The 18,541-nt window shown below is 43.5% G+C and overlaps 1 protein-coding gene across 3 annotated transcripts in view; it reads left to right on the plus strand.

Moving 5' to 3' along the window:
- Positions 1 to 18,541, plus strand: part of LOC121559430 (CUGBP Elav-like family member 2) — a 166,055-nt gene that overhangs the window by 37,360 nt on the left and 110,154 nt on the right. For 2 of the 3 annotated variants that reach the window (XM_045215434.1, XM_045215440.1), the window contains one exon: positions 13,516 to 13,551. The exons of the other annotated variant lie outside the window; for it this stretch is intronic. In XM_045215434.1, coding sequence (XP_045071369.1) covers positions 13,516 to 13,551 — 36 coding nt within the window. Of the gene's footprint in view, positions 1 to 13,515; positions 13,552 to 18,541 lie in introns of those variants that run through there. 3 annotated transcript variants of the gene reach the window in all.

An 18,541-nucleotide genomic window follows, 5' to 3' on the forward strand; every position in this document is an offset into this window, starting at 1 on the left:
AGGAAATCACACTACAAACAATCAACCTCATGCTCTTAAGTCCGGGAAAACTCCAGGGTTGGATGGCATACCAGTCGAGGTATACCAAACCTTTTTTGATATACTCAGAGGACCGTTATTAGCATGTTTTAACCACTCCTATGTAAATGGTAGATTATCAGACACTCAAGAAGAAGACCTGATTTAATTATTACTGAAACAGGATACAAGTGGAAAATATAAAGATCCAGTCCATTGAAAAAATTGCCGGCCCCTTACACTTCAGTGTTGTGATGCAAAAATTCTAGCAAAATGTATAGCGCATAGAATTAAAAAGGTATTGTCGGACATTATTCATTCTAATCAGACAGGTTTTTTACATGGGCGATACATTGGTGATAATATAAGGCAAGGACTGGAAACAATAGAACACTATAAAAAATCTGGGAAGCCAGGCCTACTATTCATAGCAGACTTCAAAAAGGCATTTGATAATGTACGACTGGGGTTTTTATATAAATGCCTGGAGCATTTCAATTTTGGACAATCTCTTATAAATTGGGTTAAAATCATGTATAGTAACCCTAGGTGTAAAATAGTAAATAATGGCTATTTCTCAGAAAGTTTTAAACTGTCAAGAGGAGGGAAACAAGGTTGTCCACTATCGGCATATCTATTTATTATTGCCATCGAGATCTTAGCTATTAAAATCAGATCCAACAATAATATCAAGGGATTAGAAATCCAGGGTTTAAAAACAAAGGTGTCATTGTACGCTGATGATTCATGTTTTTTTTTTAAATCCACAACTTGAATCCCTCCACAGCCTCATAGAGGATCTAGATACATTTTCTAACCTCTCTGGATTACAACCAAATTATGATAAATGTACTATATTACGTATTGGATCACTAAAAAATACAATTTTTACATTATCATGTAGTTTACCAATAAAATGGTCTGATGGTGATGTGGATATACTTGGAATACATATCCCAAATGAAATAAATGATCTCACTCTAAAAATTTTTTATAGAAAGATAGCAAGAATAGATAAGATCTTGCTACCATGGAAAGGTAAATACCTGTCAATTTGTGGAAAAATCACACTGATGAACTCTTTAGTATTATCCCAGTTTACCTATTTGCTTATGGTCTTGCCTACGCCTAGCAAACAGCTTTTTAAATTATATGAGAAAAAAATATTCCATTTTATTTGGAACTGCAAGCCAGACAAAATTAAACGGGCCTATTTATATATTGAATATGAATTAGGAGGACAGAAATTATTAAATATTAAAGCATTAGACCTATCACTAAAAGCTTCAGTCATACAAAAATTATACTTACATCCGAACTGGTTCTCTAGCAAACTAGTAAGATTGTCTCACCCAATGTTCAAGAAGGGACTTTTTCCCTTTATTCAGATTACAACCCCTCACTTTGAGGTATTTTGAAAAGGAAATAATCTCCTAAATATCACTATTTCTAAAACAAGCCATAGAAAGTTGGTTTCAATTTAATCCTCCAGAAATGACAGAACAGATATTGCAACAAATATTGTGGTTAAACTCAAATATACTAATTGATAAAAAAACTTTATTAAAAAAATAAAAATAAAAAGAATAATTGGTATAATCTTTGTAAATTATATTATCGGTAGGAATGGTAGAGTTATGTCGCACATGCAGCTAACAAAAACATACGGAAATGTCTGCTCTACCCAAAATTACAACCAAATAATTGCAGCATTACCGCAAAAATGGAAGAGGAAAGTGGAAGGAGGAAAATGTAAGGAACTTGTCTGTCGGCCTTGCATTAATTGTGCAAGTTCTCCCACTTAAAAAGTTTTCATCATAGGTACACGTCAACTATGACAGACAAAATGAGAAAAAAATTTCCAGAAAATCACATTGTAGGATTTTTTATGAATTTATTAGCAAATTATGGTGGAAAATAAGTATTTGGTAAATAACAAAAGTTTCTCAATACTTTGTTATATACCCTTTGTTGGCAATGACACAGGTCAAACGTTTTCTGTAAGTCTTCACAAGGTTTTCACACACTGTTGCTGGTATTTTGGCCCATTCCTCCATGCAGATCTCCTCTAGAGCAGTGATGTTTTGGGGCTGTCACTGGGCAACACGGACTTTCAACTCCCTCCAAAGATTTTCTATGGGGTTGAGATCTGGAGACTGGCTAGGTCACTCCAGGACCTTGAAATGCTTCTTACGAAGCCACTCCTTCGTTGCCCGGGCGGTGTGTTTGGGATCATTGTCATGCTAAAAAACCCAGCCACGTTTCATCTTCAATGCCCTTGCTGATGGAAGGAGGTTTTCACTCAAAATCTCACGATACATGGCCCCATTCATTCTTTCCTTTACACGGATCAGTCGTCCTGGTCCCTTTGCAGAAAAACAGCCCCAAAGCATGATGTTTCCACCCCCATGCTTCACAGTAGGTATGGTGTTCTTTGGATGCAACTCAGCATTCTTTGTCCTCCAAACACGATGAGTTGAGTTTTTACCAAAAAGTTCAATTTTGGTTTCATCTGACCATATGACATTCTCCCAATCCTCTTCTGGATCATCCAAATGCACTCTAGCAAACTTCAGACGGGCCTGGACATGTACTGGCTTAAGCAGGGGGACACGTCTGGCACTGCAGGATTTGAGTCCCTGGCTGCGTAGTGTGTTACTGATGGTAGGCTTTGTTACTTTGGTCCCAGCTCTCTGCAGGTCATTCACTAGGTCCCCCCGTGTGGTTCTGGGATTTTCGCTCACCGTTCTTGTGATCATTTTGACCCCACGGGGTGAGATCTTGCGTGGAGCCCCAGATCGAGGGAGATTATCAGTGGTCTTGTATGTCTTCCATTTCCTAATAATTGCTCCCACAGTTGATTTCTTCAAACCAAGCTGCTTACCTATTGCAGATTCAGTCTTCCCAGCCTGGTGCAGGTCTACAATTTTGTTTCTGGTGTCCTTTGACAGCTCTTTGGTCTTGGCCATAGTGGAGTTTGGAGTGTGACTGTTTGAGGTTGTGGACAGGTGTCTTTTATACTGATAACAAGTTCAAACAGGTGCCATTAATACAGGTAACGAGTGGAGGACAGAGGAGCCTCTTAAAGAAGAAGTTACAGGTATGTGAGAGCCAGAAATCTTGCTTGTTTGTAGGTGGCCAAATACTTATTTTCCACCATAATTTGCAAATAAATTCATTAAAATCCTACAATGTGATTTTCTGGAGAAAAAAAATCTCAATTTGTCTGTCATAGTTGACGTGTACCTATGATGAAAATTACAGGCCTCTCTCATCTTTTTAAGTGGGAGAACTTGCACAATTGGTGGCTGACTAAATACTTTTTTCCCCCACTGTAATTGGTTAAAGAAAATTGTGATAAATAAAACGTTTATCAGTTTCATTTAAGGACCAAAAGATTGACAGCCGTCCCATATAGATTGCAAAATAGTTGGGAAGAGATTTTTGACGTACCGATTCCATGGCATAGTGTTTATGAACTGATACGCAAAACGACGCCAGATTCAAAACTTAGAAATATAAATGTTCTATTGTAATTATTATATAAAATTATTGCTACCAATAGAATGTTATTTGTATGGGGGATACAATCTTCCCAGCTCTGCAGATTTGGCTGTGAAGAGACAGATCATTAGATCATTTGTTTTGGTACTGTCCATTTGTAGCTTGTTTCTGGACACAGGTCCAGGAATGGCTGAAGGATTGCAATATTTGCATGGAGATGACCCTGCAGATAGCACTACTGGGTGTTCTGAAAAGTCATAGTCAATCGATCAATAATATAATAATACTTCTAGCAAACTGTAGAAACAATGAGAATAGAAAGGTTCAGAACTTTTGTAAAACATCACAGTACAGTTGAAAAATATATGGCAAATAGAAATCCAATATGGATGGTGTTAAGAGATAGATGGGAGGTGTTGAATGGAGCTGAAGGATGGGACTAATAACAACAACTAATAACAACAAGATAACTAGTGTAAGACATGCTGTGTCCATAATAAGTACAGTGGAGAAAAAAAGTATTTAGTCAGCCACCAATTGTGCAAGTTCTCCCACTTAAAAAGATGAGAGAGGCCTGTAATTTTCATCATAGGTACACGTCAACTATGACAGACAAAATGAGAAAAGAAATTCCAGAAAATCACATTGTAGGATTTTTAATGAATTTATTTGCAAATTATGGTGGAAAATAAGTATTTGGTCAATAACAAAAAAGTTTCTCAATACTTTGTTATATACCCTTTGTTGGCAATGACACAGGTCAAACGTTTTCTGTAAGTCTTCACAAGGTTTTCACACACTGTTGCTGGTATTTTGGCCCATTCCTCCATGCAGATCTCCTCTAGAGCAGTGATGTTTTGGGGCTGTCGCTGGGCAACACAGATTTTCAACTCCCTCCAAAGATTTTCTATGGGGTTGAGATCTGGAGACTGGCTAGGCCACTCCAGGACCTTGAAATGCTTCTTACGAAGCCACTCCTTCGTTGCCCGGGCGGTGTGTTTGGGATCATTGTCATGCTGAAAGACCCAGCCACGTTTCATCTTCAATGCCCTTGCTGATGGAAGGAGGTTTTCACTCAAAATCTCACGATACATGGCCCCATTCATTCTTTCCTTTACACGGATCAGTCGTCCTGGTCCGTTTGCAGAAAAAACAGCCCCAAAGCATGATGTTTCCACCCCCATGCTTCACAGTAGGTATGGTGTTCTTTGGATGCAACTCAGCATTCTTTGTACTCCAAACACGACGAGTTGAGTTTTTACCAAAAAAGTTATATTTTGGTTTCATCTGACCATATGACATTCTCCCAATCCTCTTCTGGATCATCCAAATGCACTCTAGCAAACTTCAGACGGGCCTGGACATGTACTGGCTTAAGCAGGGGGACACAGCAGGATTTGAGTCCCTGGCGGCGTAATGTGTTACTGATGGTAGGCTTTGTTACTTTGGTCCCAGCTCTCTGCAGGTCATTCACTAGGTCCCCCCGTGTGGTTCTGGGATTTTTGCTCACCGTTCTTGTGATCATTTTGACCCCACGGGGTGAGATCTTGCGTGGAGCCCCAGATCGAGGGAGATTATCAGTGGTGTTGTATGTCTTCCATTTCCTAATAATTGCTCCCACAGTTGATTTCTTCAAACCAAGCTGCTTACCTATTGCAGATTCAGTCTTCCCAGCCTGGTCAGGTCTACAATTTTGTTTCTGGTGTCCTTTGACAGCTCTTTGGTCTTGGCCATAGTGGAGTTTGGAGTGTGACTGTTTGAGGTTGTGGACAGGTGTATTTTATACTGATAACAAGTTCAAACAGGTGCCATTAATACAGGAAACGAGGGGAGGACAGAGGAGCCTCTTAAAGAAGAAGTTACAGGTCTGTGAGAGCCAGAAATCTTGCTTGTTTGTAGGTGACCAAATACTTATTTTCCACCATAATTTGCAAATAAATTCATTAAAAATCCTACAACGTGATTTTCTGGATTTTTTTTCCTCAATTTGTCTGTCATAGTTGACGTGTACCTATGATGAAAATTACAGGCATCGATCATCTTTTTAAGTGGGAGAACTTGCACAATTGGTGGCTGACTAAATACTTTTTTTCCCCACTGTATATAGGTTATTAAAGTGGAAAACCACACTACAGGCTGATCCAACTTTGATGTAATGTATTTAAAACAAGTCAAAATGAGGCTCAGTAGTGTGTGTGGCCTCCACGTGCCTGTATGACCTCCCTACAACGCCTGGGCATGCTCCTGATGAGGTGGCGGATGGTCTCCTGAGGGATCTCCTCCCAGACCTGGACTAAAGCATCCACCAACTCCTGGACAGTCTGTGGTGCAACGTGGCGTTGGTGGATGGAGCGAGACATGATGTCCCAGATGTGCTCAATTGGATTCAGGTCTGGGGAACGGGCGGGCCAGTCCATAGCTTCAATGCCTTCCTCTTGCAGGAACTGCTGACACACTCCAGCCACATGAGGTCTAGCATTGTCTTGCATTAGGAGGAACCCAGGGCCAACCGCACCAGCATATGGTCTCACAAGGGGTCTGAGGATCTCATCTCGGTACCTAATGGCAGTCAGGCTGTGCGGCCCCCCAAAGAAATGCCACCCCACACCATGACTGACCCACCGCCAAACTGGTCATGCTGGAGGATGTTGCAGGCAGCAGAACGTTCTCCACGGCGTCTCCAGACTCTGTCACGTCTGTCACATGTGCTCAGTGTGAACCTGCTTTCATCTGTGAAGAGCACAGGGCGCCAGTGGCGAATTTGCCAATCTTGGTGTTCTCTGGCAAATGCCAAACGTCCTGCACGGTGTTGGGCTGTAAGCACAACCCCCACCTGTGGACGTCGGGCCCTCATACCACCCTTATGGAGTCTGTTTCTGACCGTTTGAGCAGACACATGCACATTTGTGGCCTGCTGGAGGTCATTTTGCAGGGCTCTGGCAGTGCTCCTCCTGCTCCTCCTTGCACAAAGGCGGAGGTAGCAGTCCTGCTGCTGGGTTGTTGCCCTCCTACGGCCTCCTCCACATCTCCTGATGTACTGGCCTGTCTCCTGGTAGCGCCTCCATGCTCTGGACACTACGCTGACAGACACAGCAAACCTTGCCACAGCTCGCATTGATGTGCCATCCTGGATGAGCTGCACTACCTGAGCCACTTGTGTGGGTTGTAGACTCCGTCTCATGCTACCACTAGAGTGAAAGCACCGTCAGCATTCAAAAGTGACCAAAACATCAGCCAGGAAGCATAGGAACTGAGAAGTGGTCTGTGGTCACCACCTGCAAAACCAGTCCTTTATTGGGGGTGTCTTGCTAATTGCCTATAATTTCCACCTGTTGTCTATTCCATTTGCACAACAGCATGTGAAATGTATTGTCAATCAGTGTTTCCTAAGTGGACAGTTTGATTTCACAGAAGTGTGATTGACTTGGAGTTACATTGTGTTGTTTAAGTGTTCCCTTAATTTTTTGGAGCAGTGTATGTGTATATATATATGTGTATATGTGTGTATATATATATATATATGCAAGAAAAAAACATTTGGGGGATTGGAAGTGATGCAGACAATTACATTGATGGAAGTTACAATCTATCTGCAATATTTAAGCTGATCTACCCCCTAAAAAAAAGATATTGTTTTTTTTTTACAAAATAAAAAAAAGAATAACAATAAGCTCGGCATGGTTGGCATTGACCCTGGTGATAAAAGCTTGAGATGGAATGGCATAGTTAGAAAAGAGCGCTAATTGTTTGTAATTATAACAAACGTTAATTATGCTCAATTATGTTGCACATCAGTCAGGTTTAACAAGGTAGCGGAACGTGAAGTTTAATATGAGTCGTTCTCTAGTTTGTCAAGTATGTTTGATATATGAAACAGAGTCTGCATAACATTTGTTGAAAATGTATGTATGAAATGCATGATGTACATATGGCTCAGAATGTGTTAATCATACAAACCACGTTTTGTGTGTGATGAATATACTCTGGTATTGGCACATGTGCTCTAGCCAACAGCTAGCAGATACAGTGTGGGTAGGCCTATAGCCTACATGATGAGATTATTATGGACAAAATAGCTTTTTTGCGGGGGTCATGTCACCAGAATAAGACCCTTGATATTTATTGGAAAGGCGCATCAAGCTTATCACCCTGCACTTTCACCACCTGTTGAAGTTCATCATCATTTATTTAATCTGTAGCCTAATAAACTGCATGGTTTCCCGAGTTGTAGTGGGAGGACCACACAACATATCATCGCGTGACTCCAGGTTTACTTCAATATGATGGTTATTATATCAATATTTGCGCATTAAAGCGTTTCCACCGCCACATCTCGCGTAATACATTTTACAGACACAAAAAGATCCCACCTTGTGTAACGTATTTTGTTTTGTCGACATTTGGAAAGTTTACCGACAAATGAGCTGTTTCCATCAGTTCTGTCGTGACATTTCTTATCCCACATGTACTTTACTAGCATAATGGGGTTGGATGGAAACCTGGTTAGTGAGACTCTTTCTCCTTCACTCTCTTTCTGTCTCCAGCTCATTGCTCATTCTGCCTCTTTCATTCTCTCACTCTGTCACATACGCTCTTCTCTCTCTTCTCTCATTCTCTCTCTCCCTGCCATCCATCCCTATATGAAATTATACGGAATCAAACTATTCATATGCTAATATCATTTCGATTTGTACAGAATGGATTATAAATTAAATGTAAATGATTCAACCTGTATAATTTAAATTTACCATTGGATGTTCACTATCATTACATCTGGTATTAGTATAGAAAGTGATATGAAATGGTTAAGTGCCCCTTTAAGATGTGAAGACCATGATGTCACTCAGCACCAGGGCTCGCCCAATCCCAACCCCCTGTTGTGCTTGGCATGATGTCATAGAGAATAATCATCCAATGGGAGTGTCGTATGAATGTTGGGGGTGGGCCCCATCTGACATCATACTTTCAACACAGCTGGCCTGACTTAAGACCTGGCACAGTCTCTGAGTTTGTCACCAACCATTACACACACACAACACACACACACGTTCACACCTGCTGAAGTGGATCATGAGAGATTTGGTAGTGTACATGCATGCGTATATGTGTGTGTTATGTGTGCATGTATGAGAACCTGGCAGGCATGGAAAGAAGTGTTAAAAGAAGTGTGAAAGACAGATGGGCTGTTAGAGAGAGAGAGAGAATCGAAAAAGCTGTGGGAGGGATATCTTGGAGTGTATCTCTGTGAGGACCATGTTACCAGGGAGGGGTATATCTTGGAGTGTGTCTCTGTGAGGACCATGTTACCAGGGAGGGATATATCTTGGAGTGTGTCTCTGTGAGGACCATGTAAACAGGGTAACCAGGGAGGGATATATCTTGGAGTGTGTCTCTGTGAGGACCATGTTACCAGGGAGGGATATATCTTGGAGTGTGTCTCTGTGAGGACCATGTTACCAGGGAGGGATATATCTTGGAGTGTGTCTCTGTGAGGACCATGTAAACAGGGTAACCAGGGAGGGATATATCTTGAGTTTGAGTTTGAGTTTATTTTTACAGGGACAGTGCACATTAATCAACGTTTCAGTAAAAGTGCCGGTTTTAGCCAGCCGGCTAATTTTCAACCGCAGTCCCTGGGCAGGTTATTAAAAACAATTACAATATAGACAATAACAACATAGAACAAGACATAGCATACAGACATAGCAACATAGGACAAGCAAGACGTAGCATACAGACAGAGCAACATAGAACAAAAAGCAGCAAGACAAAATTCATAAAAGCAACAAAGTGTTTCCACACCTCACAAGTTACAGACAACAGACATGGAAAGCGGCAACACACAGCTAGGGGACCATGTTCACAAATCTGATTGACCTTTAGCCATGTCTTCAACCATTTTGTGAAAGTGTGATATGTGGTGCAGTTATGTGTGTCTGATGGCAGTGTATTCCAGACATGGGGAAGCTCTCACAGAAAAAGCGGATTTACTAAAGGTGCTTTTCCTTAGGGGAACTACACAGTCACCTCTCATGGCAGACCTTGTGGATCTGCTGCCATATGTTTGGGTTTTCTGTTTAACAAAAATACTGAGTGGAGGGGGAGCCAAGCCATTTAGGATCTTGAATACAAGACATGCATCGGTGTATTGCACAAGATTTTCCCAACTCAGGAGCTCATGCTTTCTAAGGATGTGACAGTGATGATGGCTATTGGGCTTCCTATCAAGCACTTTGAGAGCCTGTTTGTAGACAGACTTAATAGGTCTTACTGTTGTACAGCAAGCTTGGGCCCAACTAGCCAAACAGTATGTTAAGTGGGGGAGTATCATAGATTTGAAGTACAGTTTTGCTACCTCTGTAGTCAAACAATTTCGTATAAATCGGAAATTAGCTAGGTTGAATTTGGTTATTTGAATTACCTTTTTCACATGCTTTTTAAAAGAGAGGTTGGAATCAAGTATGATGCCAAGGTACTTAAAATCAGATACCCCCTGGAGCTTCTCCCCTGACACATAGACTTCTGGCTCAGTAGCATCTGTTGCCCTCTTTGTGAAGAACATGCAAACAGTTTTTTTCACATTGAGATGCAAACACGAGTCACTGAGCCACTTTGTAACCTGGACCATTACAGTAGTGAGTTCTTGTGCAGCTTGTTGTTTGCTCTTTGCATGCACATATATCACTGTATCATCTGCATACATTTGAACTTCAGACCCAGTACAGACAGAAGGCAGATCATTAATGTACAGGCTGAACAGGAGGGGCCCCAGTATTGACCCTTGGGGCACACCCACATCATAGCTAAGAGTGGGCGACAGCTCATTGCTCACTCTGACACACTGAGTTCTGCCTTCAAGGTATGATTTCATCCATCTCAAGGCATCGGGGGAAAAGTTGAACTTGGACAATTTTGTGATGAGAATCTCATGGTTAACAGTATCAAAAGCCTTCCTTAGGTCCAGAAACACAGCCCCAACAACGCCCCGTTTGTCCATCTTGGACTTCACATTTTCCAGAAAAAAGCAGTTGGCCATTTCTGTGGAGTGTTTCGCTCTGAAGCCAAACTGCATGCAATGTAATGTGAAGGGGCTGTTGTTGAGGTGGGCAATCAGTTGTTCTGCTACACACTTTTCAACAACCTTTGACACCACAGGTAGTATACTAATGGGCCTGTAGTTACTCACGTCAGCAGGGTCGCCTGATTTAAAGATGGCCGTTATTATGGCCGACTTCCATACCCTTGGAAACACCCCGAGACCAATAGATGTGTTGGTGACCTTAGTAATGGGGCCAATGAGTGACTCTTTGTAGTTTTTAAGAAAGGTAGAGTCCATCCCAAACACATCTTTGGCTTTAGAGTTCTTTAGTGAGCTAATCACCTTGTCTACCTTTGACTCAGAAACCTCTTAGTGTGTCTCTGTGAGGACCATGTAAACAGGGTAACCAGGGAGGGATATATCTTGGAGTGTGTCTCTGTGAGGACCATGTTACCAGGGAGGGATATATCTTGGAGTGTGTCTCTGTGAGGACCATGTTACCAGGGAGGGATATATCTTGGAGTGTGTCTCTGTGAGGACCATGTAAACAGGGTAACCAGGGAGGGATATATCTTGGAGTGTGTCTCTGTGAGGACCATGTAAACAGGGTAACCAGGGAGGGATATATCTTGGAGTGTGTCTCTGTGAGGACCATGTAAACAGGGTAACCAGGGAGGGATATATCTTGGAGTGTGTCTCTGTGAGGACCATGTAAACAGGGTAACCAGGGAGGGATATATCTTAGTGTGTCTCTGTGAGGACCATGTTACCAGGGAGGGATATATCTTAGTGTGTTGGCAGCTGGCTCCTTGTTTCTCCAGTGATGCAGCTCTAATGCAGCAGCCCCAGTGACTGTGTGTCAAATATGCCTGCCTGATCATAGCAAGGTCCTGCCACCTGCAGACACCCACAGCACGACCACAACACTAATATAACGCTAAAGAACCATTCAATCTACAGTTCATGTCTTTGGTCCTTATTTCATCCACCATAGTGGTGTAATATCTGGTCTGTTGGTGCATTTTGGCTAGTGACTGTATTATCATAAGCTATGTTGATGCACAGCAGACTTCTGTTATTATGGAGTCCGTATGGGGCTATGTACTGTACAGGAACATGATCTAACATTTCTGTCAAGCTCTGATATTCCTTTCATGCCAGAGCTGGCGTTGTCATTAAGTTATACAGTGGAGCTTTGAAATATGTCTTTTTTTTTAAATGTTTTGATGCATTGTTGGCAGGGTACCAGGGAAAGGGGGATACCTAGTCAGTTGTACAACTGAATGCATTCAACTGAAATGTGTCTTCCGCATTTAACCCAACCCCTCTGAATCAGAGCGGTGCGAGGGCTGCCTTAATCGACATCCATGTCTTTGGCGCCTGGGGAACAGTGGGTTAACTGCCTTGCTCAGGGGTAGAATGACAGATTGTTACCTTGTCAGCTCGGGGATTCGATCCAGCAACCTTTCGGTTACTTGCCCAATGCTCCTACAAACGGTGCTGTGTGTGTAGTGTGTGTGTGTGTGTGTGTGTGTGTGTGTCAGATGTTCCCTTCATAGTTCAAGGTGTACACATGGTGTAGTGGTAAATAGAATGATATGGGGGTGGTTCAAAAAAAAATGTGTGTGTGTGAAAGAGTCTTCATTTGCATCTGCTTGCAAGTGTGTACGGTTGAGTGAGTTATGTACACTGAACACCTTCCTAATATTGCGTTGTTCCCCCCGGTGGACCATTCTTGATACATACAGAAAGTTGTTGTGTGAAAAAACCTGTAACGTTGCAGTTCTTGACACAAACCTGTGCGCCTGGCACCTACTGCCATACCCTGTTCAAAGGCACGTCATTCTTTTGTCTTGTCCATTCACCCTCTGAATGGCACACATACACAATCCATCTCTCAATTGTCTCAAGGCTTAAAATCCTTCTTTAACCTGTCTCCTCCCCTTCATCTACTGATTGAAGTGGATTTAACAGCTGATACCAATAAAGGATCATAGCTTTCACCTGGATTCACCTGGTCAGTCCATGTCATGGAAAGAGCAGGTGTTCTTAATGTTTTATACACTCAGTGTATATCTTCTCATGTATCGGTTGCCTGTCTTTGTGTGTGTGTGTGTACGTGCCTGTGTGTGTGTGGGTAGTTGAATAATGGGTGGGTTAGTTAGCATCATGGTCTGAGTTAAAAGATGAAACGGACAAAACGTAAGCCTTTGAAATGCAGAAAGACTGCCGATTGGCCACTGTGCTGGGGAGCGGATGGCCGTCTTTGTGTTTCCCCCACATTTCATCATCACACACACACACACACACACACACATTATTAATAAGGGAATAGCTAATGGTTTATTATTTTATTCATCTATGTGACACAAAGCACACTAATAGGCTGCAGCTTGCTGCTCTGGAGGAGACTAAGTGTGACAAGCGCGTGTGTGCACATTCGTGTGTGTGTGTGTGCACAATTGTGTGGACACACACACAGGAGAGTTGAGTCTCCACTGGCCAATTTATTTCCACGCAGTAGGAAGAACAGAGGGATAGAAAGGGAGATGAAAAGAGAGAGAGAGGATGGAGACCCAGTGGAACAGGAAATAGAGATGGGCCCCACTGTTCACTCAGATTACTTGGGACAGAATGAAACCATTTGTGTTTGGTGTGTGTGTGTGGAGTGGGGAGATGATTGTGTGTGTGTGAGTGAAGTGGGGAGATGATTGTGTGTGTGTGAGTGAAGTGGGGAGATGATTGTATGTGTGTGTTGTTCCCCTGAGTCAAGGATTACTCCGTGGAGACGTTTATTGCCGCAGTGGACTAAAAGCATTTATAGACACACACACCTGTACACACAAGTAATGTACACCTCACACAAACGCGCACATGCATTTTATAACGGAACCTTTTAACTGAACTCTCTCTCTCTCTCTCTCTCTCTCTCTCTCTCTCTCTCTCTCTAACAGGCAGGAAGCCAGTGACCTCTCTGGACCCATACAGAGGTAAGGACCCGTTTCTACTCTCTCGTTTCATGTTTCTCTCCTCTCTTCTCATCTTTGATCAGCTTTATGTGTGTGATGGGTTAGCAACAGTACTGTACCACCACCACACAGCTCTCATCTCCCAGACCAGAAGTACTCTACTAGCTAGTGTGGCCCCAGCAGAATGTCTCCCATCTCTGAGCTGTTGTCTGTAAGCCTGAGAGAACAGGGAAGGAAACGAAAGACACAACAGAAACAGAGGGATGGAAAAATACTCACTGGGGAGGTAGAGATAACGAGGGAAGGACGAAAAAGACAGAATGTGAATTGAGGGTGTATAGAGGGAGAGAGAACAGAGAGAGGGAGCTAAAAGGAGAGACGCGAGAGAGCGGGTGGGAGATGTGACGAGGCTCAGATCTATGGCCGTGCAGGGTCATTAAACCCAACCCCCATGGCGACAGAACGAGACAACCAAGGAGAGGGAGGAAGAGAGAGATTTAAATAAAGGGCCCATCTTAAAATAGACACACCTATTCCTCATTTGGGATTGAGTTAGCAGGGAGGATAGGCCCTTTCTGCCCTGAAAGGCCGTCTCTCCTCTCTGAACACACCAAAGAAAAGAAGGATGAAGAGAGCGAGAGAAAGACTGTACCACAGGCTCTCTGACTGATCAGCCTTCCACCTTTTCAAGGACACTTAGGCCTGTTCACACACACACACACACACACTACACACCACTAGGCCTTGTACAGGGAACATCTGTAGCTGCACAAAATATATATTACTAAACACACTAATCATTTATCTGTCAGACGCAGTTAAGGGGGCCTTGGCCATTGTAGGAGATTCTGTGTGTCTGTGTCTGTGTGTGTGTGTGTGTGTGTGTGTGTGTGTGTGTGTGTGTGAGAGTATGAGTATGAGTATGAGTATGAGTATGAGTATGAGTGTGAGTATGAGTATGAGTATGAGTATGAGTATGAGTATGAGTATGAGTATGAGTATGAGTATGAGTATGAGTATGAGTATGAGTGTGAGTGTGAGTGTGAGTGAGTGTGAGTGTGAGTGTGAGTGTGAGTGTGAGTCTCTGTTTGAGAAAAATAAGGCTGTGGGACACACACACACTGTTATCCACAGTAATCCGCCACACAGCTGTGTCGTTCCGGAATGTGTGTTTACTTCCTTTACCCCCACACCCCCTCGTTCCTCCTCCCAACACACTCACAAAGAGAGCTTGGTATATACTTTTATCCTGTGTGTTTTGCTCCCCTAACGTTCTCTGGTGGTTTGATTGACACTGGGCTCGTTATTCAGCAGACATTCTGCAGCGTGACTGAGGCTCAGAACAAGGTGTGAGAGACGGGGAGGGGTGTGGGGAGGTAGAGAAAGAGGGCGATGAAGGGAAGGGAGGAACAAAGGAGGAGAGGGATGGAGGGGAGGACAAGGTGCAATGAGGGGATATTAGGAGGTGGGGAAGTAGAGAGGGGTGATTGATAGAACATGGGGGAAATAAAGGGATGGGGGAAATAAAGGGATGGGGTGATGTTGTTGTTATTATTATTATTATTAGCTCTGGGCTAATTACAAATCTGAGATGGTGATAATGGACAATAAGAGAGACCAGCTGATAATTAGTAGAGGCTACTGAACACTGTAACACACAGCCTACCTGGACCTGACCCTACTTCCTGACACACACACACTGGGATGTTTTGTATTGTAGTAGTGGTGCGGAAGTGTAGTACAGGTCGCTGTCCCTCACTGCTAGCAGCATGTGTTAGTGCAGGTATTTTACTTTATAGCTCCAGGCCTTCAATTATTCTCTGTAATTATGAGTAGAGCAGCATAAAGAGAGCAACACACACACACACTACATTACACATACAGAGACACACACACACACACACAGTAGAGTGTGTAATTACTGGGGGGGCCACACAATGCCCCGTCTCAGTGTGCTGCGTCTGTTATTGTCTCTACGGCCACCGCACGGCAACGGGCGTCTCACCGCGGCAACAGCGTTAAACTATACCGATGGGCACGGCGGCCCCAGCCTCGGCGCCACTGAATATTCATGAGAGGGGCAGTCTCACTAGATGGCAGTGCAGCCAGCGCCTGGCATGGCTATGCAGATGGACTCACTGGGGAGTGCTGTAAATGAGACAGGAGAGTGTGTTTGTGTGTGTGTGTGTGTGTTGGCAGCATTGAGGATGACTGGGGTTCATACGTAGACTGCAGACTGTGTGAGCTCACTACACAGCATTCTCAGATCCCTGAGAGAAGAACTCAAATGCTGGAAGAAGAAAGCTAGAGGCTTATACCATCTCTCTCTCTTTCTCTTTCTTTCTCTTTCTCTTTCTCGCTCTCTTTCTCTTTCTCTCTCGCTCTCGCTCTCACTCTCGCTCTCTCACTCTCGCTCTCTCACTCTCGCTCTCTCGCTCTCCCTCTCTCTCACTGTCCCTCTCTTTCTCCCTCACTCTCTCTCCATCTCTCTCTTTCTACAGTAGTTTGTGTGGTTATCAGTGTTTCAGGCTCTTTGCTGAGTTTCTCGTATTCCCTGGTGATTGGCAGCAGATAGAAGCCTTCACAACAGCCAGCTTCACAAAATACAGGAACACACACACACACCCCTCACCCTGACGCTTCAAACACACTCGGCACACACATCCCAACTACCATCCCAAAGCCACAGATGAACACATCACAAAACCCCCCCAAACATATAAAGTACACACACACACACAAGCCATGTAAAAGATGGTACTGTATTAGGTGTGCTGGTGAGTGTTGAGCTGAGATGTAGGTGGGGAAACACTACCATCAGCAGACCTAGGGTCACATTCACTTAGTGTTTGCACCAGGGTCTTGCATGTGTTATTTCACACAGGGGAACATACAGCCACTCTGAAAATATCAGGTACATAAGCACAGGTACAAAGATTTGAGATAGTATGTATTTAGTATGATGATGATGATGGGGACGATACCATAGATCTTTTCCGAAATAGTAAATTATTTCCTATCTACTCTTTTAAACCGATGCATCCTCATTGTTTGTGGCAGATATCTACTCCGCCCACTCTAGCACAATCACTGTCTGTCTGTCTGTATGACTTACTGTCTGTATGACTGTGGGATTAAATTCTCATTGGGTTTTAATTGCAGAAGGCTTTTCTGGTGTCATGTTTGGTGTTCATCCATTTTTCATCGAAACACATGAATTATGAAGACTAACAACAGGGAGGGACAAAGAGATGGAGGGAGAGAGGGAGATGAAGAGGAAGGAGAATAGACAGGTTGAATTCAATTGGGTGCTCTCTTTCTTTCTCGCTCTCTCGTTCTCTCTCTCTCTCTCCCTCTGGAACATTCCCTCTCTTTAGTAGACACACAGACAGAGAGACAAGGTGTACACTGCACAGACGGGTCCATCAATCTTCACACAGTCCTGTAGGGATCATCACACACACCTACTCACTCAAACACACACACACACACACACACACACACTCTACAGGATGCCATTACAGTGCAAACAGGACAGAGGTATGTCGGGTAAAACTGATCCTTGGAAAAACAAATGCCCTGCACAATAGCGAGGGGTGTGTGTGTGTGAGTAAGTAAGTAAGGCCAGTGAGAAGTGATAGTCAGACCAGATTCAGATCAGTGACCTGGAACACATTGGGTACTGAGAACTGATTCTCTCACACGCGCACACACACACACACCACAGTCAGACAGAGGTAGACATCCATACCGTCTCCTTATAGCAAGATGCCAACAGACCGTTGCCAGACACAGACAGACAGACACATTTTCTATACACTTTGTCTGTGGAGTAATGCCAATACATAATCAGCTAATCAGAAACCTATGTGAGAATGCATTTATCAGTTACCTAATCAACCATGATATACATGGAAACCTATATCACAGTAGGGAAGGAAGGTGTGAGAGGTTAGAGGTCAGAGGTTCTAGCATAGTGGTGCACAGTGGGTAGTCAATACCCCCAGCTGTTGTCAGTTATACAGTACACCCACCCACTCCACCTCACACACACACACTCATCCCCCTTATCTTACCATCCCACCCTCCCCCCTCATATTGGGCTGATGAACAAGTCCAGACATGAGAGCAGGTTTGACAGGCTATCCCTAGCCTCCCCGTCCCCCTGCTCACCCTCCCTGCCCCAGGGTTCTCTGGGATAGCGCAATGTTTTCCTACCAGCTGATGCTCTCTGTGAGGGGAGAACAAGATTAATATCTGTACCAACACTGTCGGAGAGAGAGGGAGGGACGGAGGGAGGGTGGGAGAGACTGAGGGAGGGAGGTAGGTAGAGAGGGAGAGAGGGTGGTGGGGTCTATTTAAGTTCAGCCTCTCTGTTTGGCCTCTGGCCCTAACTGACCTGTCTGCTGGATACATTGTAAGTGTAGTATATAATTTTCTGGATCCAGTAGATCTTCAGTATACAGTAGATCTTCAGTATACAGTAGACCTTCAGTATACAGTAGATCTTCAGTATACAGTTTGAATTTTTGTGTGTATCAGAATTTATTTCCTTCTGTGTGTGTGTGTGTGTGTGTGTGTGTGTGTGTACACTGAGTATACAGAACATTAAGAACACCTTCCTAATATTGAGTTGCACCCCCGCCTTTTGCCCTCAGAACAGCCTCAATTAGTCGGGGCATGGACTCTACAATGTGTCGAAAGCTTTCCACAGGGCTCCTGGCCCATGTTGACTCCAATGCTTCCCACAGTTGTGTCAAGTTGGCTGGATGTCCTTTGAGTGGTGGACCATTCTTGATACACACAGGAAACTGTTGAGCGTGAAAAACCCAACAGCGTTGCAGTTCTTGACACACTCAAACCGGTGCATCTGGCACCTACTACATACCCCGCTCAAAGGCCCTTAAATCTTTTGTCTTGCCCATTCACCCTCTGAATGGCACACATACACAATCCATGTCTCAATTGTCTGAAGGCTTGAAAATCCTTATTTAACCTGGATTTGTTTTGT

This window comes from Coregonus clupeaformis, unplaced genomic scaffold, assembly GCF_020615455.1.
Source record: "Coregonus clupeaformis isolate EN_2021a unplaced genomic scaffold, ASM2061545v1 scaf0442, whole genome shotgun sequence".
Classification (NCBI taxonomy): domain Eukaryota; kingdom Metazoa; phylum Chordata; class Actinopteri; order Salmoniformes; family Salmonidae; genus Coregonus; species Coregonus clupeaformis.